Source organism: Rhinoraja longicauda, chromosome 10 (genome assembly GCF_053455715.1).
Source record: "Rhinoraja longicauda isolate Sanriku21f chromosome 10, sRhiLon1.1, whole genome shotgun sequence".
NCBI lineage: Eukaryota > Metazoa > Chordata > Chondrichthyes > Rajiformes > Arhynchobatidae > Rhinoraja > Rhinoraja longicauda.
The window spans coordinates 31,450,462-31,474,238 of NC_135962.1; the positions used below are offsets into that span (position 1 = coordinate 31,450,462).

Consider the following 23,777-nt stretch of genomic DNA (forward strand, 5'->3'; position numbering starts at 1 on the left):
GACAATACAATTTTTATCTGGCCATTTTCCTTCCAAGTGGTATTCCTATAAGACTCGTGCTGGATTCAAAACAACTTGTTAAAGTATAGCCTTACATTGTATGTCCACAATCCAATTTTGAAAAGGCACAAGCAATTATTCCTCACTGACTAGAAGTGTGACAATATAGTATTGCTGGGATTTATAGAAACTCCAGCTTAGCTGTTACATTTTGGCAGAATAATAAATATAGACAGAGCACAAAGTGCTGAAGTAACTCAGTGAGTCCGGCAGCAACTGTGGAGAGAACTGATGGACAATGTTTTGGGTCGGCACATTTCTTTAGACTGTATAGGCTTGTTTTTACTGCAATGCATGCATAACCTATGTTATACTGAAAGGTATTTTAATTTTTGCAGGATGAAATCTTTGACATGGTTAAACCTAAAGATCCATATAAAATCACACTTCAAGACTTGATAAGCAGTGGGCAAGGTGACACTGTTAGCAGTATTCTAATTGATCTAAATGGATTTTGGACTTATGAAAACCGAGAAGTTCTTGTTGCGAATGACAATGATGGTAATGCCGATCTGGATGACTCGTGATTTACTGACTCGTAATTTCTGTTTGTTTTCCCCCACGGTTTATTTGAACATTTGTATTGAATTGCTGTGAATTATACGTAATGTAAAAATAGTTTGCAGAAATTTTATTAAGGTTTTGAAGTTTACAAAAGTGAATAGACAATTTATTTATAAAGAGAAAAATAACACTACAAATAAATAATGCAATTATATAGATTAAACAAACCTGTGTAGTATTATGATAATTATAGCAGACACATGATGGAAAGCAAGAAGTGAACAACTTTACAAGGCACAACTGCATTTTGAATCAGTAAATTAAGGCTTGGTTTATTTTTTAGAGAAAAGGGCAGAACATCTTATTTATCTTCCATTTGTGGAGCTTCTAACTTGGGATAGGATCACCTCTTTGTTTGGTTTCTGATGTAGGTGTAGGATCGTTTTCCATCTCAAAACTGACATTTACAAATGATGCGTTAACTGCCGGCAAGCTATCTTGTGCACTGACCCCATCTTGCTGCTTTTCTATTTGTTCTTGGAAATTCTTTTCAGCTTCTTCTGACATTTTATTTTCTTCCTCTTCCTCCTCCTCCTGCAACATTCACAGTTTCAGATATTAGCAGTCTTGCATAAGAAAACTGGCAATTACTCTTTCTATAAAATTAATTTTCTCATTCCTTTGCGATAGTCTTCATCTAATGCTAATTTTCTGCTGTGTCCTCTGCAATAATTCATTAACTTGTAACTACATACTTAGTTGCAATGTTTACCCCTGGGTTCATTTCAAGCCATTAAAATGTATCGGTATGTGTTTTGTGAAGAACAGCTTTTAATGTTTGCTATTACGATTTATCTAGATTCACCATCAGATATCATGTAAGAATATAGTTTAGGGTGTTTGGCATGTCCCCAACAATCCTCACCAACTTCTCCAGGTGTATCGTAGAAATGATGCATCACCACCTGGTTTGGGAACAGCTCTGTTCGAGACTGAAATAAATTGCAGTGTTGTGGACGTAGCCCAGAACATCTCACAAACCAGCCTTCTTTCCATTGCCTCAGCAAGGCCACCAGCATTATCAAGGACCAGTCTCACCCTCTTCTCCCATCAGGCAAGAGGTACAGAAGTTTGAAAACTTATTCTTCCAGATTCAGGAACAGATTCTTCCAAGCTGTCATAAGGCAACTGAACAGCCCTCTCATCAGCTAGACTGCGGTCCTGACCTCCCATCTACTTCATTGGAGACCTTCGAACTATGTTTATTTGGACTTGATCAGACTTCAATGTTATATCATGCAATAAATGTTGTACCTTTATCTGTGGACGGCTTGATCATATCCATGTGGTCTTGTTTTTGACTGGATAGCACACAATAAAAGCTTTTCACTGCACATCAGTGCATGTAACAATAATGAACTAAACTAGAATCAGTATTTGCCACTATCGCTGGATCTCTGATTTGGTCTTCCTATTCACCACTGTTTCTAATTGCTCCCCATAATTAACTACCCTGCACAAGTCCATAATGATCAAGATCTACATTATTAACTGTGTCTCTGCAAAATGGACATTAGGAGTGCCAAGGTTGCAATGACATTTGTATGTCATAAGCGATAGGAGCAGAATTAGGCCATTCAGCCCATCAAGTCTACACCGACATTCAATTATGGCTGATCTATCTATCCTAGCCCCATTCTCCTGTCTTCTCCGCAGAACGCTTGACACCCGAACTAATCAAGAATCTATCTCTGCCTTAAATATATCCATTGACTTGGCTTCCACAGCCTTCTGAGGCAAATAATTCTACAGATTCACCACCCTCTGACTAAACAAATTCCTCCTCGTGGAGGAATGGAGGTCCCAAGGTTGTTAGGAATTGTTTGCAAAACTTTTCTTGACTGTCTGAAACTGTCCACATGGTGTGTAGCAAAGGAAAGTAACATTGCAACAGATCCTCGCTATTTACTTGGAGAGTCCATTCAAATAACCTCTTCCCATGAAAATGTTGCACAGATAAAGATTTCAATCAAGAGGGACTTTATTAAATATTAGTATTTTAAATGTATTAAATGTAGTTTCATACTCGTGTCCAATGCCTCGTATAGTTGATGTCTGATTAAAGATAGTTCAAAGATCTCCACGGAGGTAGATAGGATGTCAGAACCAGACTAGCTGATGTGAGGACCATTCAGTTGCCTGATTACAGCTGGGCTGAAGAACAAGGCTGAGCTGGCTCTCGGAGTACTTCTTTCCAGCTATTGTGTGTGCAAGGCTTGTTCTCTCTCTCTGTAAGGCTATTTACATCACAGACAATCTTGAATAGACATAAAGTGCTGGAGTAACTCAGCGGGTCAGGCAATAACTCTGGGGAAAAAGGATGGGTGACGTTTCGGGTTGGAACCCTTCTGCAGACCTTCCGACCCGAAATGTCACCCAGCCTTTTTCACCAGAGAAACTGCCTGAACCGCTGCGTTACTCCAGCACTTTGTGTCTATCTTCAGTATAGAAACATAGAAACTAGATGCAGGAGGAGGCCACAACTCTCTGGGTGAAAAAGTTTCTTCTCACCTCAGTTTTAATTGGCCTCCCCTTTATTCTTAGACTGTGGCCCCTGGTTCTGGACTCTCCCAACATTGGGAACATCTTTCCTGCATCTAGCTTGTCCAGTCCTTTTATAATTTTATACGTCTCTATAAGATCCCCTCTCATCCTTCTAAACTCCAATGAATACAAGCCCAATCTTTCCTCATACGACAGTCCTGCCATCCCAGGGTGAACCTATGCTGCACTGCCTCAATAGCAAGGATGTCCTTCCTCAAATTAGGAGACCAAAACTGCACACAATACTCCAGATGTGGTCTCACCTGGGCCCTATACAACTGCAGAAGGACCTCTTTACTCCTGTACTCAATATAAACCAACGTCTGCCATCTGCCCTTCCTACACAATCTTGTGGTCATGATGTGAAGCCACCTTTTCTCTGCATGAAGTGGAAACTTTTAATACAAATTCTGATGTAGCCCACTATTTCTAGTCGGGGAGTTCAATTGTATTTAGTGATTTTCTCAAACATATCCAAAACGAGGATTGAGACGCCCTCTAAATTACATGTCCTTTACTGAATAGTCACATGCAATTTGCTTACCTCCTTCTTTATCCTATAGTACTCGTCAATGGCATATTGGTACTTCGGTGCATTTATACCAAAAAGGGAAGCTAACTTTTCTCCTAAGAAGTCGCATACTAAAAAAAATTACAAGATTACAAATGAATGTTCAGTTATATCATTAATACTTGAACAAAATTATCACACTTTCATTATCCCCTGCTAAAAAACCTTTCACTGATCCCTCGGGTTCTATCTCTCCATTTTGTTTCCTTCATTTAATTTTGCTCTCTGACCACGATCAATTAATCAAGTTCCAGCATCTAATCCCAGAACCATCATCCCATTTGTTCCACTCCCACTTCTCTTCCTGCTTTCTCCCTCTACCACAATTAATCTGAAGAGTCCCAACCCGAAACGTCACTTATCCATATTTTCCAGAGATGCTGCCTGACTTACTGAGTTACTCTAGCACTTTGTATTTTTTGTGTGAATCAGCATCTGCAGTTCCTTGTGTCTACAACTATCATCAGATCCTGACAATTGCCCATTAGTCTAGTAATTAATGATACTACCTATACATTATGCTTACCTGACAGTGTTCCCGTAGCAAACCTTAGCATGTAAAACCACAGGAATGGGCCCCAATGAAGTTTGCTCTGGAAAAAAAAAGTAATACTTTATACCTAATCATTTTGCCCATGATTTACAAAAATAACTTTATAGTAGACAAATCTTACGGCATCAATTGCAGGCAACAAATCTCTTTTGTCTTCCTCCTGTTCTTCATCTGTGCTGTACTCCTCCATGGTTTCACCACTTGCAAAGTGAATGATTCTCCGAGGAACCTTTTGTTTTTTCATACCTACATCTCCAAGTTCTACATTCTCAAATGATTTCCCATTTGCCTGCAGCTTTTAAGAGAAAAAAATATATATAAAGCTATTTAGGTGAATCTTGAAAGAATATATTCAACAATCTCAATTCCTCAATGCCCAACACAAAACTACACTAACAGAAATTCAAATATTAGATGACAAAACATGTACATGCATGGTACTGCTGCATTTCTTGATGCTGTTAAGTTTGCAGCATCACTGATCAAAACACGCAGACACTTTTGTAACTGGTTTCACAATTATTAGAAAAATTGGTCTCCAGTTGCTTGTTCTTTTTGAGTGGATATTCTACATTCAGGACCCTAGTATTAGCATTATCAAAATTAGCTGTTTATATTTATTGGTCAAATATAAATTTACCTGGCTAGTGGGGTTATAAAATGTAACCCATTAAGTTACCATGCATCATCATTGGGGCGATACAGTGCTGCAGCTGATAGAGCTGCTGCCTCATAGCACCAGAGACTTGGGTTCGATCCCAACCTCGGGTGCTGTCCGTGTGGAATTTGCACATTCTCCCTGTCACTGCATGGGCTTCCTCTGGGGAGTTCAATTTTTTCCCACATCCCAAAGATGTGCGGTTTTGTAGGTTAATTGGCCTGTATATTGCCCCTAATGAGTACAATACGGATGAGAAAGTGGGATAACATAGAACTAATGTAAATGGGTGATTGATGCTCAGCGTGGACTCGGTGGGCGAAAGTGCCTGTTTCAGTACAGTATCTCTAAAAATAATTTCAAAATCTGCACTCCTGCAATGTGAAAGCTCCTGGCGTGATACCGACACCTGGATATAAAGAATCTTTTGCAGTAACTGAGCTGAGGTTTTGTTTTAAAATATTTTTTTGCCTCCTTCATTGTGAGACATGGGGTCAAGGAAAGAGCGTTCACATCGTGGGCCTGTTTCCACCAATCTTTCTACCACTACGGACAAGAAGCGCAAGACGCCATTGTATGTAGATGCTGAGAAATGTGTTCAGCTTTGGCTGAACAATTTCTAATCTTGTGATGTGGACTCGATAAGAAGATTGTGAGACATAAATGTTTCCGCTGTTATCAGTAGCACTCTCAACTCTCATGTACATAGAACAGTATAGCACAGAAACTGGCCCCTTCTGTCCATGCCAACCATGATGCGAATTTGAACTGCACATGGTCTATAACCTTGCATATGGTCCATAACCCTCAAATCCTCGCATGTTCATGTGCCTCTCAAAATGCTTCATGCTATTGTATCTGCTTCCATCACTTCCTCTGGCAGTGCGTTCCAAATTCCTACCACTATCTGTGTAAAACAAAACCTGCCAAGTAAATCTGACATTTCTCAGTCCACATTTCCATCTTGTTTATATCCTGCCAGATCTTTTGACAACCTCCTCACCATCCACAGTCCCGTCAATTTTTGTGCCATCTGCAAACTCTAACCAACCCCCCTTACATTTGGTCCACATCATTTACAAACTTCAGAGGTCCAACCACTGATCCTTGTGGAACACCACTGGTCACAGTCATCCAGTCAGAATAACACCGCTCCATTACTATCTTTTTTTTGCCTTGCATAGGCAAGACAGTTTTGAACCCAACCCAACAATCTCTCTGGATCCCACATGCCTTAATCCTCTGGATCAGTTTATCATGAGATCCTTGTCGAAAGCACATGGTGTGCTTTTAAAAGACAGCATTGTGTGCTATTTGAAATTTGGTAACTAAATGATTTTAAATACTTATTTTTAAAGTCTGAGTATACTGTTTCCATTACAACAAAATAGCAAACATTCAAATAATTTCTGATCTCTTCTACTATAGATCCTAACTATTGATGCTAAGACAGACATTTTCATTAATCCTGCCCAGATTTGTTCTTTGAGATTTCCTCCTGCCAAGAGATACTTGAAGAGCTCAAGAATTACTTGCAGCCCGTGTGGGCAAGTTGAGCCGAAGGGCCTATTTCGATCTTGTCCTAATTACTTTGTAATACAGTCACCTTCGTTCAAAACCAAAGGGAAAAAATGTTTCCCCCAAAAGTCCCACAGGCATAGGTGAACCCATCCCAGTGCAACACAGGGAAGCACAAAAAAATAGCATTTAAAATGGAATATTCAAGAATTTTAACACAACCAACTCTATTAATTTGGTACCAGTGCTTTGTATTACTCTGATGCAATAACTAGGCATATTAAGTACTACAATATGTTCTCTCATCCAGCTTCTATTGAACATTCTTTTGTGTAAAACAAAAAACACTGCATCACACAGAGCAAAAGAAACCCACGTCTTGAAGGGCATCAGGAGAATGTCCCTACTCTTTGAATGGTGTTACAGGATCTTTTATTTAAGTGGGCTTGGCAGGGTGATATTCTTTTGCATTTCTCACAATAGAATATTACTCATGTTGTAGATGCAGGTTTCTGTTAAATCATTCAAAAAAAATTCTGACTTGGAAGGAAGAGTTCTGCATGAAGATTACAACCTAATGTGCAGTTGGGCTTGGCCCGCTGCGGACCGTCCGGTGCGACCTGCAACCACAACAACCTGACCGCGGGAGAAGACAGCAGGAGAAGGGAAAGACATTGTGGCCTTCCATCACAGTGAGGAGAGGACTGGAGGGGACTCACTGATGGATGTTTCTTTGATGGATGTTTCTTTTTTTGTGTGTTTTTGGGGTTGTGTAATTTTAATGCCTATTTAATGCTTTTATTGTTGGACTGTGGGTGACTGAATTTCGTCCAATATTGGATGACAAATAAAGCTATCTTGAATCTTGAATCTCTTGAATCTTGTGTTTTTTAATGTTAATAAGGGCAAAATTGGAAACATTCAGTTCAGTGGAATATAAACAAATGACAGTTTCATGCCCGGTGCCAGAAATATTAACTGGCTTTTGTTTCCAAGGATATTATATGACCTGTTGCATCTTAGCAAAGGTAATATAAATAACTGCCAAAATATCATGGAATATTTACAAAAAAATATTTAATGGGACGCAAGGTAAATTGTGGCACATACCTTGTGATAATAATGGCAAGGTTATCACCATTAGAAAATCAGACACCTTCTAGCTTCTGAAAATAGATAATTCAGAAGTTCCAATGTGCTATCTTATGGGATATTCTGTAATTATTCTGAAAGAGTCACCACAGAAATGAATGACATTGGGGTCTTCATTAAGATTGCTAAGAAAAGTCAGGACTGACGCATTTAGGAGTAGGCAAATATCTAACCGTGTAAGTGTAATAAATGACTAGCAAACCACCTCTCTGGCCCTGAACCTTATTATATACAAATGAAGTCAATAGTGTTAAAGATAAGTTTAAAAAAATGATTTTCATATTTTCAGTTCCTCATGTCTACCTTACTAAATCCCTCGACTTTTCCTGTTTATATTTCGCTTTCTGCCCATGATTTCAGTTAAAATGTTACTTTCTTTACAATTCCTCGTTTATACAACAATCCAAACTTGGATTGTTTTCTCTGGAGCTTCGGAGGTTGAGAGGCGATCTGATAGAAATATATAAACATGAGAGGCAAAGACAGTCTTCCCATAGCTAGAGAAGACAGTCAGTACCTTTTTTCCCAGAGCGGAAACGATGAAGACCAGAGGGCATAGGTTTTAGATGAGATGGGGAAAGTTTAAAAGGGACGTGCGGGCAAGTTTTGTTTTACACGGAGATTGGTGGATGCCTAGGACAAGCTGCTAGTGGTGGTGGAGGAGGCAGATGCACGATATAATTTAAGAGGCTTTTAGATAGGCACATGGATATTCAGGGAATGGAGGGATATGGATCATGTGCAGGCAGATAAGAGATAGACTTGGCAAGATATTCGGCATAGAAATTGTGGGCCAAAGGGTTTAAGGGGGAGTGAAAATGGTTAACATCCAGGAGATCCAGTAGGCCTTGGTGGACCAAATGCAAGTTTTTAGCAAAACAGCACCAAGTCTACCTTTGGAATCGCCGATGTATAGGAGGCCACATGTGTAGGTAGGAGTAAGGAACTCTGGATGATGAAATAGCAGCTTTGATCAGAAATAGGCAGCTGGGACCCTGGAGGAGTATAGGGGATCAAGAAACTAACTTAAGAAGGTAATCAGAAGGCAAAAAGGGGGAGCATGAAATAGCTCTGGCAAATAAGATCAAGAAAAATCCAAAGAGAATTTATGTATTTTAAGAGAAAAGAGAAACTAGGGAGGTAATAGAGCTCTTCGGAAACCAAAGTGGTCATCTACGAGTATTGAGTATGAGTATTTCTCCTCTGTTTGTACCTTAGAGAAAGACATGAAGACTAGGGAATTTGGGAAGGTTAATGATGACGTCTTGAGGATAGGGTCCGTATTGCAGTTGAGAAGGTCCTGGATGTCCTTAAACACATGAAGGTAAATAAACCTCCTGGGCCTGATCAGGTTTATCCAAGGACACTGTGGGAAACTAGAGAAGAAATTGTGGTAGACCTGACTGAGATATACGAATCATTGTTAGACATGGGGAAAATGCCAGAAGATTGGAGTGGCTAATGTTGCGTCTCTATTTAAGAAGGGCTGCAAAGAAAAAATAGGAAGTGAGGGCAGTAAGCTTAACATCCATGTTAAATTACTGGAGAGTACATCATTGCATAAGATAGATACGCATTAGGAAAGTGCAGGAGTCGATTAGGGATGATCAGCCTGGTTTTGTAGATGGGAGATCATGTCTTATGAATTGAGTTTTTTTAAGAAGTTACCAAAAAGGTTGATGAGGGCAAAGCCACAGACATAGATTATATAAACCTCAACATGCTCTTTGATGGTTAGAGCATATGGGATCCAGGAAGAACCAGTTAACTGAATACAGAATTGGCTTGAGGATAGCAAACAGATGGAGTTGGTAGAAGGTTGTTCTTTTTCCCAAACTGGAAACCTGTGATTAGTGTTGTGCTTCAGGAATTGCCCCCCCCCCCCTTCCCCGTTGTTTGCAATCTAAATCAATGATTTGGATGAGAATATTTATTAAGTTTGCAGATGACACTAAAATAGGTGGTATCATAGACAGTGAAGATGGTTATCAAAAATTACCGTGGGATCTTGATCAGTTGGGCAAGTGGGCTGAGGAATGGCAAAGTAAGTTTAATTGGACTGATCCAGGATGGGGAGGATTCGGCCTACAGATGGGAAGTGACACAGCTGGCGTCCTGGTGCCATCGCAACAACCTGGAGCTCAATGCTCTCAAGACAGTGGAACTAATTGTAGACTTTCGAAGAGACCCCCCTCCCCTCCCCCCACTCACCATCAACAACACCATAGTCACATCTGTGGAGTCATTTAAGTTCCTTGGAACCGTCATCTCCAGCGACCTTAAATGGGGGGGCCACCATCGACTCCACAGTCAAAAAGGCCCAACAGAGGATGTACTTCCTGCGGCAACTGAAGAAACACAATCTGCCACAGGCAATGATGGTCCAATTCTATACTGCTATCATTGAATCCGTCCTCACCTTCTCCATCATGGTCTGGTTTGGCTCAGCCACCAAGCACGACATCCGGAGGCTGCAACGGATCGTTCGCACAGCTGAGAAAGTTGTTGGCTGCAACCTTCCCCCCATTGATGAATTGTACACTGCAAGGGCCAGGAAGCGAGCGGCCAAAATCATCTCTGACTCATCTCACCCTGACCACAAACTCTTTGAAGCACTTCCCTCTGGAAGGTGACTCCGGACTGTCAAAGCAGCCACAGCCAGACATAAAAACAGCTTTTTTCCACGAGTGATAGTTCTTCTCAATAACCAAAGTCTGGTCTCTTTTTTGCTCTGGTTTATTTTCACCCACATGTTTAGACCGTAATGGTGTATCCTTATTGTTTTGATGTATTTATGCTTTATTCTTAATTGTTAACTGTATGTTTGTGTTGTCATTTGTGAGCGGAGCACCAAGGCACATTCCTTGTATATGCATACTTGGCCAATAAACTTATTCATTCATTCATTTAGATAAGTGTGAGGTGTTGCATGTTGGAAGTCAAACCAGAGCAGGATCTTCATAGTGCATGGTAGGGAGCTGGAGAGTATTGTAGAGCAGAGGAATCGAGGAGTGCAGGTACATTGTTCCTCTGAAAGTAGTGTCACAGGTTGATAGGGTAGTGAAGAAGGTCTTTGACACATAGGCCGTTATTGGCCAGGGAATAAGTATAGAAACTGGGACATAATGTTACATTTGTACAAAATATTAGTGAAGTCATACTTGGAGTATTGTATGTAGCTTTGGTCACTATAGGAAATGTACCATTAAATTAGAAAGAGTGCAGAAAGAATTTACCATCATGTAGCCAAGATTTGAGGGTATGAATTATAGGAAGAGGTTGGGCAGGTTAGGATTATTCCTTGGAGCACAGGAAACTAAGTGGTGTTCTTGGAGATGTATAAAATCAGTTGGGATATAGATAGGGTGAATGCACAGAGTCTTTTTCACAGGGTAAGGGGAATCAAAAACTAGAGGGAACAGATTTGTTGAAAGATTTAACAGGAATCTGAAGGGCAACCTTTTCACATTGGATAGTACATATATGGAACAAGCTGTTAGGAAATTTAAAAGGCACTTGGATAGGAAAGGTTTTAGAGGGGTATGGGTAAAATGTGGCCAAATGGGGCAATCTTAGATGGGACATGTTGATCAGTGTGGATGAGATGGGCCAAAATGCCTATTTTCGTGCTTATTACAATGTGCAATCTGGAAGCACTGTTTGGATGCCTGGAAGCTGGGAAGGGGGTGAATGAAAGGGAAGGACGATCGAAGGGAAGGGTGAAATGGAAGCAAGGGGATAGAAAGGAAAGGAAGGGAATGGAGAGGAAATGAAGGGGGATGGGGTGGCAGGGGAGGAGGGAGGTGGAAGGGGGAAGTGTTCCATCGCCAGCTGTTGCATGGGAGTATTGTGGAGTGGGCACTGGTTGGTGGCGGCAGAGTAATCCTGCAAAATGCTGTAAGTGGAGGGATGGGAATTGCACAAGACTTTGTCCAGAGGGGAAGTGAATGGCCAGATGATTTGCACTGAGAATTAGATTTTCAGTTCCAACCCGACAGTTCCGGTAATATTCGTAGGCAGGGAGATATGGGGTAGAATGTTCCCCCAGCTGGGGACAGGGGGGACATCCCCAGCCGCTGGTGGTGGTGGGGGGGGGGGGGGGGGGAGCAGCACACATTGCCAGCGGCTGCAGGGATACCCAGGGCCGCTACCGACCGGGCCTCGCCGCCCCGCCGCCGCGCCGCCGCGCCCTCTTCCCCGCCTCTCGCCGGCTGTGGCTCCGCGGGGACCGGCCCGGCCCGGCCCGGCCCGGCCCGGCCCGGCGCTTGGCCTTGTCCCCCACCCTCCCCTCTCCTCACCTTCTCAGCGTCCATGCTGCCCCCGCTCAGAAGTACGTTGCCGGGGCTGAGGTAGAGGCCGAGACCGGGGAGCTTCTCCGCCATTAGCTGCTGCTGCTGCTGCTGCTGCTGCTGCTGCTGCTGCCAGGCCGGAGTTCACCGGGCGGCGGCGGCGTCGGCAGCGCTCCCCGCCCCCCGCCCCGAGCCTGCACTGGGGGTCGGGAGCTGGGCTCCTCCTCCCTCCCTCCCTCCCTGCACGGACAGGTTGCCCAGCTGCACCCTCCCGTGTCTGACTGCGCCTGTTACAGGGCAATGGGACTCAATGGTGCCGGTGGGTGGGTGGGTGGGGGCACGCTGTCTGCAGTCAGTCAATCGCTCGCTTCATCAGGGAGGGCAACCGTAATGGTACTGCAATCAATCCGTAGGTCAAGTCAAGTCAATTTTATTTGTATAGCACATTTAAAAACAACCCACGTTGACCAAAGTGCTGTACATCTGATTAGGTTCCAATGGGGGGGGAAAAAATGAAACATACAGTAAGTAGCACGCAAACAGTTCACAGCGCCTCCTCAATGAGCCTCAAACGCTAGGGAGTAGAAATAGGTTTTGAGCCTGGACTTAAAGGAGTCGATGGAGGGGACAGTTCTGATGGGGAGAGGGATGCTGTTCCACAGTCTAGGAGCTGCAACCGCAAAAGCGCGGTCACCCCTGAGCTTAAGCCTAGACCGCGGGATAGTGAGTAGCCCCAAGTCGGCCGACCTGAGGGACCTGGAGTTAGAGAGGGGGGTTAGAAGATTTTTGATGTAGGGGGGGGGAGTGTCCATTTAGGGCTTTATACGTGAATAGGAGGAGCTTGAAGTTGATTCTGTACCGTACAGGGAGCCAGTGGAGAGAGGCCAGAATCGGGGTGATGTGGTCCCTTTTACGGGTACCCGTCAGGAGTCTCGCTGCGGCGTTTTGGACCAGTTGCAGGCGGGACAGGGAAGATTGGCTGACCCCAGTGTATAGGGAGTTGCAGTAGTCTAGGCGGGAGGAAATGAAAGCGTAAATGATTTTTTCTGTGTCGTCGAATTGGAGGAAAGGTTTGATTTTAGCTATGGTTCGAAGTTGGAAGAAGCTGGCTTTTACCACAGCGTTGACTTGCTTATCAAATTTTAATGCAGAGTCAAATATCATGCTGAGGTTTTTGACATGCGGTTTGACTAGGCAGGATAGACTTCCAAGACTGCCTGTTATCGATTTGATGGGGACCATAGGCTAGGACCCTTCCTCTGCTGGACATTAAGGGGCAGAGTCAGGTGGAACAATTCCCCTTCCTTCAAACAAGGGAAGGGATGTCACTCCAGGGAACCACATGAGTGCCAGTGGTGCAATGTGTGGACAGAGAGGACCTTTTCCCCAGAGTGGAAATGTCAAAGAATAGGACACATAGCTTTAAGTTAGAGGGGTGAAGTTTAAACGAGATGTCGGGGCATGTTTTTTTTCCAGAGTGGTGTTGGGTGCCTGGAATGTGCTGTAAAGGATGGTGGTGGTGGTGGCAGATAGAATAGTTTTTTTTGGAGGCATTTAGACATGCACATCGATATGCAGGGAACAGAGGGGTATGGATGACGTGCACACAGAGATTAGTTTAACATGGCATTATGTTCAAGATCCCACACCACCACTATGCTTTCATTTTACTCCTGCCATCGGGAATAAGGTGTAGGAATGTGAATACTGTGACTTCAAGATTCAGGAACATCTTCTTCCTGACAGCCACAAGCTATTGAGCACTGTGAACTCCAACTAAACTCCAAACCACGATCTGTCTTGGTTGCAATAACGACTTTTGCCTTTGTTTTATTTTGCACTATATTGGGTGTTTTATTTAAATTTTTGTTTATTATGTTAACTATTGAGTACTGTGTTTACAAACCTGTTATGTTGCTACAAGCGAGAATTTCATTGTTCTGTTTCAGTACATATGACAATTAAACTCTTGACTCAAACAAAAGGTGTATTTTATTCATAGAACAGTACAGCACAAGAACATGTATTTCTGACCACAATGTCTTGTGCCGAACATGATAAACTAATCTCATCTGTTTGCTGGTGAGTTTAGTATCTTCATCCTTTCATAGAAAGAGCACCCTCCACGTATTACAGGCTGGTAAATCTGTAGCTGAATAAATGGATAACAATTGAGCTCAGGAGTAAACTATGAGATCTGCTTTGTCATTCATCGATCATGGATGATTTTTTACCTAAACCAAGTTTTCCTGCAATATTTCCATATCCTTTGAGACTGTTAATCTCATGAAGTTCAGCCATGTTTGTTTTGAATGAACACAGTAACTGAGATATACCACCCTGCCCAAATAAATGTTTCCTCAGCTCAGTGCACAATGACCTACCTCTATTTCTGAAAGTGTCTCCTCAGCTCGGGGAAGCGTTCTCTTTGTTTAGTATTCCAAAGATTTTATGGAATGTAGAACAGTACAACACAGGAACAGGTACTTTGGAGCACAATGTCTGTTCCAAACATGATGCCAAGTTAAACAAATCACCTCTGCTTGCACCTGAGCCATATTTCTTGGATCTCTGCATATCCACATGTATAACTGTGCCTTGGTTTAGGCTTAGGTTTGTTTTGTCAAGTGTGTTGAAGTACAGTGAGAAGCTTTGCTTTGCATGCTTTCCTACAACATAGTGACCAAAGCTAAACTCAATACTCTAAATGTGGTCTGGCACATGACCTACCAACTTCTATACTCAATACATTAAAAAAATAATGGACATCTCATTGTTGACCAAATGGCATTGTGCGTGTGTGTGTGTGTGAAACAGTCTGTAGATCAGACAATCCTCTGTCACGCAGCGGGATTAACTGTGACTAGGCACTTTGCCTTTATATCTCCAGCTGTGGCCAACTGTCTCCTCCTCATCACAGCCATCTCTTTTCACCTCCAGCTGAGTTTATTGAGTCTCTCTTTGTACTACAACCCATCGTCACAGGAAACATCCTGATGTTTTTTTGTTGTAATCTATTGAATGTATCTCCTTTCTAGGGAAGGCAACTAAAACTGCTCATAATACTCAGATGTCTCATCTCATAATAAAGATCAAAGTGTGTTCTAATTCCGCATCTGCATCTTAGTGTTCAGTGACCATGTCCCCAGGTACCAAGGTCCCTTTGATTATCATTATTTCCTAATTTCATATCATATCATATCATATATATACAGCGCGGAAACAGGCCTTTTCGGCCCACCAAGTCTGCGCCGCCCAGCGATCCCCGCACATTAACACTATCCTACACCCACTAGGGACAATTTTTTACATTTACCCAGTCAAATTAACCTACATACCTACATATTTGTCACCATTGTCTCCAAAGACGTACAGGTATGTAGGTTAATTGGCTGGGTAAATGTAAAAATTGTCCCTAGTGGGTATAGGATAGTGTTAATGTGTGGGGATCACTGGGCGGCACGGACTTGGAGGGCCGAAAAGGCCTGTTTCCGGCTGTATATATATGATGATATGATTTTAAAAACTCCACATTTCTGTTTCTCACACTGAAGTGGGTAACTCACGTTTGTTATCATTATATTCTAACTTTATGCTCTCAACCATTTACTTAACTTGTCCATACTCTTGTGCAGCCTCTCTACATTTTTAACCCTACTCACTGGCTTAATTCGTTTTTTTATTATCAACATATTTTGAAACACAACGTTTCATACCCCAGCCAAACTGTTGGCAGGGATTGTGAATCCTGGGGTTCTGGCACCAAATAATGACTGTCCCTTATCAGATCTTTTACACCCATCGTTAAAAAGAAAATCAATAACTCTGATGAAGATTAACATTCAATAACATTCTTGGCTGAAATAAAAAGTTAGCTCCACCAAATATAAGGGCTACACAAGGAATTGCAGATGCTGGAATCTTGAGTAAAAACACAAAGTGCTGGAGTAACTCAACTGGTCAGGCAGCATCTGTGGAGGGAAATTGACATAGAGCATCCCTTTGTTAAAAAAGAGAAAGCATTGTGACTTGCTTTTGTATCCTTATGTAACATGAATGTTAATAGATATGAAGTTAGAATCAGAAATCAGAAATATTCCAGTTCTATTAATGCCCAGAATCTCTTATCTTCACTAATTTTAATCACTCCACCATGAATGGTTGTGTCTTCAGCTGCACTCAGCTCTGGAAGTATCCTCTTCACCATCTCCACTCCACCTCTAAGTTTCGGGTTGGGACTCTTCGTCAGACTGATTGTAGTAGGGGGGGCAGAAAGCTGAAAAAAGTGGGGTGGGGCAAGGTCTGGCAAGTGATGGGTGGATGCAGGTAAAGGGGGTTTGGATTGATACATGGGTGGAATAAGTGACAAAGGCTAGAGATGAAAAGGAGATATAAGGGTGTCAGATTTGGAGAGAAGAGTAGTAGTGAAATGAAAAGTACCAATTTGCACCGGGCTAAGTAAAGAAGTTTCTTTACTGAGAGCGTGGTGGCGGATCATTCAAATTCTTTACACCGGAGAATAGCACCACTGTTTTTCCTTACGGAGAACATAAAACAATATAGTACAGGAACAAACCCTTCGCCCCATAATGTCTATGTGCCAACCATGATGCCAAATCAAACGAATTTCCTCTACCTGCATATGATCCATATCCTTCTATTCCTTGTATTTCAACGTGCCTATCTAAAAGCCTCTTAAGTGCCATTATCGTATCTACCTCCAACACCACCCCTAGTAGCACATTCCAGGCATTCATCAACCTTTGTGTAAAAAAACATGCCCCCACATATTTAAACTTTGCGCCTCTTAGCTTAAAGCTATGGGCTCTAATATTTGATATTTCCATCCTGAGAAAAATGGTCTGACTGTCTAACCTATCTAATGCCTCTCATACTTTTATTTACTTCTATCAGGTCTCCCCACAACCTCTGGCATTCCTGAGAAAACAATTCAAGTCTGTCCAACCTCCCTGTAGCTAATTTATATACTAAAATTCTCGTTTGTTTGTTTGTCTGTTCCTGAATTACAGCCAAAACGGTACACGATTGTGCGACAATTTTAGGCCCACCTTACTCACCGTCGTCCCTTTAGTGCTAATGGAAGAAGTTTCATTGAAATCGGTGTTATATTTTTTAAGATATTCACATTTTAATCAGAGGGAGGAGGGAGGATAAGGGGGGGTTGAAGGGGATGGAGTGGGGGGGGGGTGAAGGGGGCGGGGAAGGAGGGGGAGGGAAGTGAAGGGGGAGGGGAGGGGAGGGGGGTGAGGGGGGGAGACGGGAGGGGGGGAGGAGAGGATACTGCACCAATGCAGAACAGGTTTGGGCCCAACGGGTCCGCTTGGTCTAATACTTCTTAATTCTGACATCATCTAGATAATCTCCTCTGCACCTTCTCCAAAGTCTCCACATCCTTACTGTGTTGGGGTGACTAGAACTACATGCAATATTCCAATGCAGCCTAACCAAAGTCCTATCAAGCTGCATCATAACTTCCTGTCTCTTATATTCAATGCTCCAACCAATGAGGGCAAGCATACCATATGGTTTATTTACCATATAGCACAGAAATAAAATATTATTGTGAAACACTGGAACAATATGTCATAGAAACATAGAAAATAGGTGCAGGAGGAAGCCATTTGGCCCTTCGAGCCAGCACCGCCATTCATTGTGAAGGAATACCTCATATTTCGCTTGGGCAGCTTACAGCCCGGCAGTATGAACATTGACTTCTCCAACTTTAGATAGTTCCTCTGTCCCTCTCTTCCCCTTCCCCTTCCCAGTTCTCCCACTGTCTTCCTATCCTTTATAGGATAAAACCTATATCCTTTCTTTGTCCCGCCCCCCTGACATCAGTCTGAAGAAGGGTCTCGACCCAAAACGTCACCCATTCCCTCTCTCCTAGATGCTGCCTGACCCGCTGAGTTACTTCAGCATTTTGTGATACCGCCATTCATTGTGATCATGGCTGATAATCCACAATCAGTAACCTGTGCCCGCCTTCTCCTCATATCCTCATAGAGCTCTATCTAACTCTCTTTTAAATTCATCCAGTGAATTGGCCTCCACTGCCTTCTGTGGCAGAGAATACCACAAATTTACAACTCTCTGGGTGAAAAAGTTTCTTCTCATCTGTGTCCTATTGTATGGTGTATTAGCTAAATGATATGTTCCGTTTATAGTGCTATAAATAAGTGCACTTTTACCTGGTTTCATCCTATATTCACTGGAAGGCCCCGTGTTTGACTTCTAGTTTGTGCAGAGGTAGTTGGAGCAGTGCAATACAAATGAGTTTAGTGTTCTTAGGTTCAGACCACCAAACTAAACCTTAACCTGAACCAAAATTTCAAGTGTGTATGGGATCAAGCATGAAGCATTCTGCAGCTAAATATTAGTGCCAGTTTACTTCTGATGAAGGTTCCCACGGCACTCCAACCTCAACAGCCTTGAAAAATATAATTTTTTCCTCAGACCATAACACAATATTCATTTACTTTAGTCCTTTCAGTCGAATCAATCTATTTTTTAATTTAAAATTAAAATGATCTTAATTACAAAAATGATTTAAACTTTTCAAATATTGCTGCAGGCCAATTTGTTAGGACTTATTCATCTTTGCACATTTCAGCAATTTATAAACAGCATTTATTTATTTAACAAAGCAGTTTTAAGATCACACTGATGGCTTGAGATGGCTTGAGTGCTGGTCTGTGGTATCTAAACATTTGGCAGACAGTTATTTCTTTGTTTGTGTTGCTGAAAGGAATAGGAAAAAAATTTGCAACGCTAGTAATTTTGAGAAAGGAAACAAAATCTGCAACACCACCAGCAAACAGATTATAGAAAGTGAAAGCATGAAACAAAAAGGATACATTTACAGCTAAAAATCAACAACGTTCATTGTTTTTGAGGCTCTCACCTCGAATATAACACAGACCAAGCAGCAATACCAACTTATTTTAGATCAAATTAGAACAGTTTTCCATATTCACCAGTGTCTTGCTAACTCTTAAAGGGTTTGAAATGTAGATTGTATGTGGCTGTGTTCACTGGCCAATGAGTTTTTAACTTGAGACATAATTGTAGGATAAGAGTTTAAGATTGAGATGAAAGGAGATTTTTGCATCCAGAGGGCTGTGTGTATTTGTAATTTCCTGTGCAAAACTGAGATCTAAAGAGGGGAATTAAAGGATATAGAGTAATTGGAAGAAAATGTATGAGTTTAAACAAAATATTAAGTAGTGTAGCAAACTTGAAGAAACAGTACGGTCATAGTCATTGAGTCATACAGCCAGGAGATAGTTGAGGCATGTACAATAACAAAATAAGACATTTGAACATGTGCATGGATAGAGAAAGTTTAGAAGGATATAAGACAAATGTGACTAGCTTAGATGGGGCACCTTAGTTCATATATTTTATTTCTTACTGTACAGGAGGCTGAGGTATGATCTTATAGAGGCGAATCATGAAGGGAATGGATAAGGTGAATACGCAGAGTCTTTTTCCCAGTCAGGTCCTACTATTTCATCATGTTGGGCAGTGCTACTGACACACAGCTTCAGTGACCCTGATTCGATCCTAATCTCTGGTGCTGCCAGTGTGGGGTTTGCAATGTGCTTGCATGTGTTTTCCCTGGCTGGTTTTCCCCCACATCCCAATATAGATAGATTTAGTGACACTAAATTATCCATTAGCTTAGGTGGATGAAAGAGAATCGGATTGAAATTTGAAAGAGAATATTTTGCAGGGAGATAAGTGAGTGAACAAAAATGATACCTCCGATTTGAATAGATTGGTTGGAAAATACAGCATGGCAACAGGCCCTTTGGCCCACCGAGTCCATGCTAATCATTGATCACCCCATTCACACTAGTACTATGTTATCTCAATTTCTCATCTGCTCCCTACACACTATGGGCAATTTAGAGGGGCCAATTTGGCCTAGAAACCCACATGTCTTTGGGATGTGGGAGGAAACCCATGCAGTCATAGGGAGAATGCAAATTCCATACTCTCCTGAACACCTTTAAGACATTGCACCCGATCTAAACCTTTCACACTATGATTTACCCAGTCAATATTGGGAAAGTTAAAATCTCCAACTATAACAACCTTATTTGACTTGCAGCTGTCTGCAATCGCCTGGCATATTTGTTCTTCTAATTCCCATTAACTATTTGGGGGTCTGTAGTACACCCCCAACAAGGTGATCATCCCTTTCTTAAACACAATAAACAGGAGTAACTTAGCGGGACAGGCAGCATCTCTGGAGAGACGGAATGGGAGACATTTCAGGTCGAGACCCTTCTTCAATTCTATTGCCTGGGCAGTTGTGTTTATGAATTTTGGGGAGAAGCAGACCTCCCAACATTTGATTTTACAAATTCATAATTTTGATGTCCAAAATTCAGAATTTTACATCAAAATTCATAATATGATGCATAATGCAACTTTTCAGCAAAAAAAAAGTATGCACACCAAATGCGCATACGCGTTGCGCTATATTCATGTGTGAAAAACGACTATTCTTTCCAACAGTCTGTAGTTCTTGGACTACATGTACACTGCCAGGCGTATCATGGGTATATTCTGCTATTTATAGAAAGGTTATTGAACAGAGAAACTTTTTGCAACACAAAGAAAAAATTGTTTTGTTTTTTCTATTTTGCTTTTTCCTTACACATCCCAATTCTCTTGGTATTGAATAAAAGAACAATGGTCATAAAATGTATGACTAAGTTATGAAGAAAGAATTGATATATGTGACTCGGAAGTACTTGTTGAAGTAAATTCGCATATTAATTGATAATCAGCCCAAAAAGGTGGTAATTGGCTTATCTGTTGTGTTTTATATTTTAACCCCGTCTTAATTAATTAATATAATTATATAATCTTGCACTTAAATTCAATATTTACTCATTACAGTTCCAACACTGATTTTCTGGCACTCTTGGTTCCAGAGCTTTGCTGCTTTAGCCAAGCGGTCAAGGAAGTCGGCTATGGGGACAGATGTGCTGGCTCCAGCTGGGCTGGAGTTCCAGAGCCTCGGCCACAGGTTGCAAATTCAACCCATCGATCGGCCATGGAAGTCCCGATGAGGTCGAGATTGGCTGCCTTGCCCAGCCTGGGTGCCACATTTTCAGGGAGACTTCCAGGGTGGGGGGATTTCTCGCAGAACCCTTAGCGACCTCTAGCAGCCGAATTGGCAAATTGGCCATGGAAGTCTCAATGAGGTCGAGATTGGCTGCCTTGCCCAGCCTAGGTGCCACATTTTTGGGGGGGCATTTCTCGCGGAACACCTAGCGACCGAATTGACAAATTGCAATTACCGACTGCTTTGCGGAAAAATGTGAGGCAAAATGCGGAAATGAAATAGGGAAACGGAAACTTTCCGCCAAATTCGGAAGGGTTAGAACGGTTGGAGAAGGTAAAACCGGGATGTGTGGGGCTGGGTGGCTGTGGAAGGCAGACAGCCAGAAGTGAAAAAAATCAGAAATGGTCTGTGAGAATATGGCCTGGTGCTCATCTGTGGGATCATGGTCCAAGAATAGGGACGAGGTGTTTGAGAGCTGTCGCCTGGCCTCAGCGGTCAGCTCGCCAGACTACCACAGCACCTCCCTTGTCGGCGGGTCTGATGATAATGTCGGGGTTGCTGTCATTAGCAAATTTGCAGATGATACTAAGCTGGGGGGTATTGTGAATTGTGAGGAAGATGCAATAAGGCTGCAGGGTGACTTGGACAGGTTGTGTGAGTGGGCGGATACATGGCAGATGCAGTTTAATGTAGATAAGTGTGAGGTTATTCACTTTGGAAGTAAGAATAGAAAGGCAGATTATTATCTGAATGGTGTCAAGTTAGGAAGAGGGGATGTTCAACGAGATCTGGGTGTCCTAGTGCATCAGTCACTGAAAGGAAGCATGCAGGTACAGCAGGCAGTGAAGAAAGCCAATGGAATGTTGGCCTTCATAACAAGAGGAGTTGAGTATAGGAGCAAAGAGGTCCTTCTACAGTTGTACCGGGCCCTGGTGAGACCGCACCTGGAGTACTGTGTGCAGTTTTGGTCTCCAAATTTGAGGAAGGATATTCTTGCTATTGAGGGCGTGCAGCGTAGGTTCACTAGGTTAATTCCCGGAATGGCGGGACTGTCGTATGTTGAAAGGCTGGAGCAATTAGGCTTGTATACACTGGAATTTAGAAGGATGAGGGGGGATCTTATTGAAATATATAAGATAATTAGGGGATTGGACACATTAGAGGCAGGAAACATGTTCCCAATGTTGGGGGAGTCCAGAACAAGGGGCCACAGTTTAAGAATAAGGGGTAGGCCATTTAGAACGGAGATGAGGAAGAACTTTTTCAGTCAGAGAGTGGTGAAGGTGTGGAATTCTCTGCCTCAGAAGGTAGTGGAGGCCAGTTCGTTGGATGCTTTCAAGAGAGAGCTGGATAGAGCTCTTAAGGATAGCGGAGTGAGGGGGTATGGGGAGAAGGCAGGAACGGGGTACTGATTATAACAGTATAACAGAACTTTATTGTCATTCGGTATAAATACCGAACAAAATTTCAGCAGTCACAAGACACAGCAAAAAAGAAAAGAACACAGGACACACGACCCCAACACAAACATCCATCACAGTGACTCCAAACACCCCCTCACTGTGATGGAAGGCAACAAAACTTCCACTCTCTTGAGAGTGATCAGCCATGATCGCATTGAATGGCGGTGCTGGCTCGAAGAGCTGAATGGCCTACTCCTGCACCTATTGTCTATTGCTGCAGAGTGATATAAAGGTCTAAAGAGGGTAGAAGGCCGTTCGGGGGAGTTCAAGAGAAGGGGGACCGGTGGAGATGGGAGAAGGGGTCATCACTGGGTGTTGAGGACTCCTTCCCATAGAAAAATGCATGGAGGTGGAAGCGACGGAAGAAAAGCTGTACGTCGTGGCCAACCCGGAATTAGTTGAGGTGGGGGCGGAGGGGAACAAAGGTGAGGCCTCTGATGGGGACAGACCGTTCCGTATCAGAAAGGGGGATGTCAGGGGGGATAGTGAAGACATGACCAGGATGGGGGTTGGGGTCAGAGGAGGGCTGGGGAGTGGACAAACACCAAGGCGAGGTCTGGTGGGAAGATGGTGTGTGTTCTGAGAGGATGGGGGTGTGAGGACTATTGTATGGGTAGGTGTGGTCGGGGTAACCTGGTTAAAAGAGGGGGATGAGAAAGACCCTGAGGTTCCCTGTAGGAGTGGGGGCAGCAGTAGGACCCAGGAGAGTCAGACCACGTGGTGTTGGAGTCTGCAGCGTGGAGGCTGTGGGCCTGGTGTTGAGCCTGGAACTCAGGTGAGGCGACGGCTCCGGCCCGCAGGTGGGTGGTAGGGAGACGAGGGTCGGTGGAGTTGCTGGTGGAAGCCTGCGTGGGGCTGGAGTAAAGATACTCCAGCGGTGGCAGCAGCATCGGCGGTCCCGGGGAGACAGTGAAGGTCAGTGGCAGCGGTAGTGGCCCCGAGGATGTGGTGAGTCAGCGGCGGTGTCAGTGGTCTGGCCCTGGGATCGGCCGGGAAGGTGGTGAGGATTGGAGAGGCGTGGATGTTGGTGCTGCTCCTCAAGTGGTCGGGCAGGCAGCGCGGTCCAGCGGTGGAGCCATGGGCCTGAGGGCAGTCGAGTTGAGGAGTGACAGTGGAGGGACCAGTCTGGAGGCGGGCAAGCTTGTGATCCTTAGTAGAGTCCAGGTAGATGAGGAACCGTTGTGGAAGGCGCGGATTTGGTGTAGAATGAAGTTAAGTTAAAGAAGTAAACCATCACTTCCTTGTTCCTCAGCTCCAACCATATAACCTCACTAGATGAACCATTAGTAACGTCAACTCTCACCA

General features: G+C 43.0%; 2 protein-coding genes across 6 annotated transcripts in view; one reads left to right on the forward strand and one right to left on the reverse strand.

Moving 5' to 3' along the window:
* Nucleotides 1–7,338, forward strand: part of ppp2r3c (protein phosphatase 2, regulatory subunit B'', gamma) — a 32,748-nt gene extending 25,410 nt beyond the window's left edge. The window contains exons 13-14 of one of the 4 annotated variants that reach the window (XM_078406577.1): nt 399–561; nt 6,971–7,338. In XM_078406577.1, the coding sequence (XP_078262703.1) occupies nt 399–561; nt 6,971–6,987 (180 nt within the window). In that variant the 3' untranslated portion in view covers nt 6,988–7,338. Of the gene's footprint in view, nt 1–398; nt 2,957–6,378; nt 6,940–6,970 lie in introns of those variants that run through there. The other 3 variants (XM_078406578.1, XM_078406576.1, XM_078406575.1) reach the window with 3 other exon arrangements.
* On the reverse strand, nt 677–12,122 carry fam177a1 (family with sequence similarity 177 member A1). 2 transcript variants are annotated; one of them, XM_078406580.1, is made up of 5 exons: nt 9,832–9,981; nt 4,414–4,587; nt 4,266–4,332; nt 3,713–3,810; nt 677–1,158 (listed from the first exon to the last, which is right to left on the reverse strand). In XM_078406580.1, exons 1-5 carry the CDS (start codon nt 9,886–9,888, stop codon nt 952–954), a joined length of 603 nt encoding a protein of 200 aa, XP_078262706.1. In that variant the 5' UTR covers nt 9,889–9,981; the 3' UTR covers nt 677–951. The 2 variants fall into 2 exon arrangements, with proteins under 2 accessions (XP_078262706.1, XP_078262705.1); XM_078406579.1 differs by lacking the exon at nt 9,832–9,981 and adding an exon at nt 11,919–12,122 and having other exon boundaries at nt 683–1,158.
* Nucleotides 12,123–23,777: the final 11,655 nt, after the last annotated feature.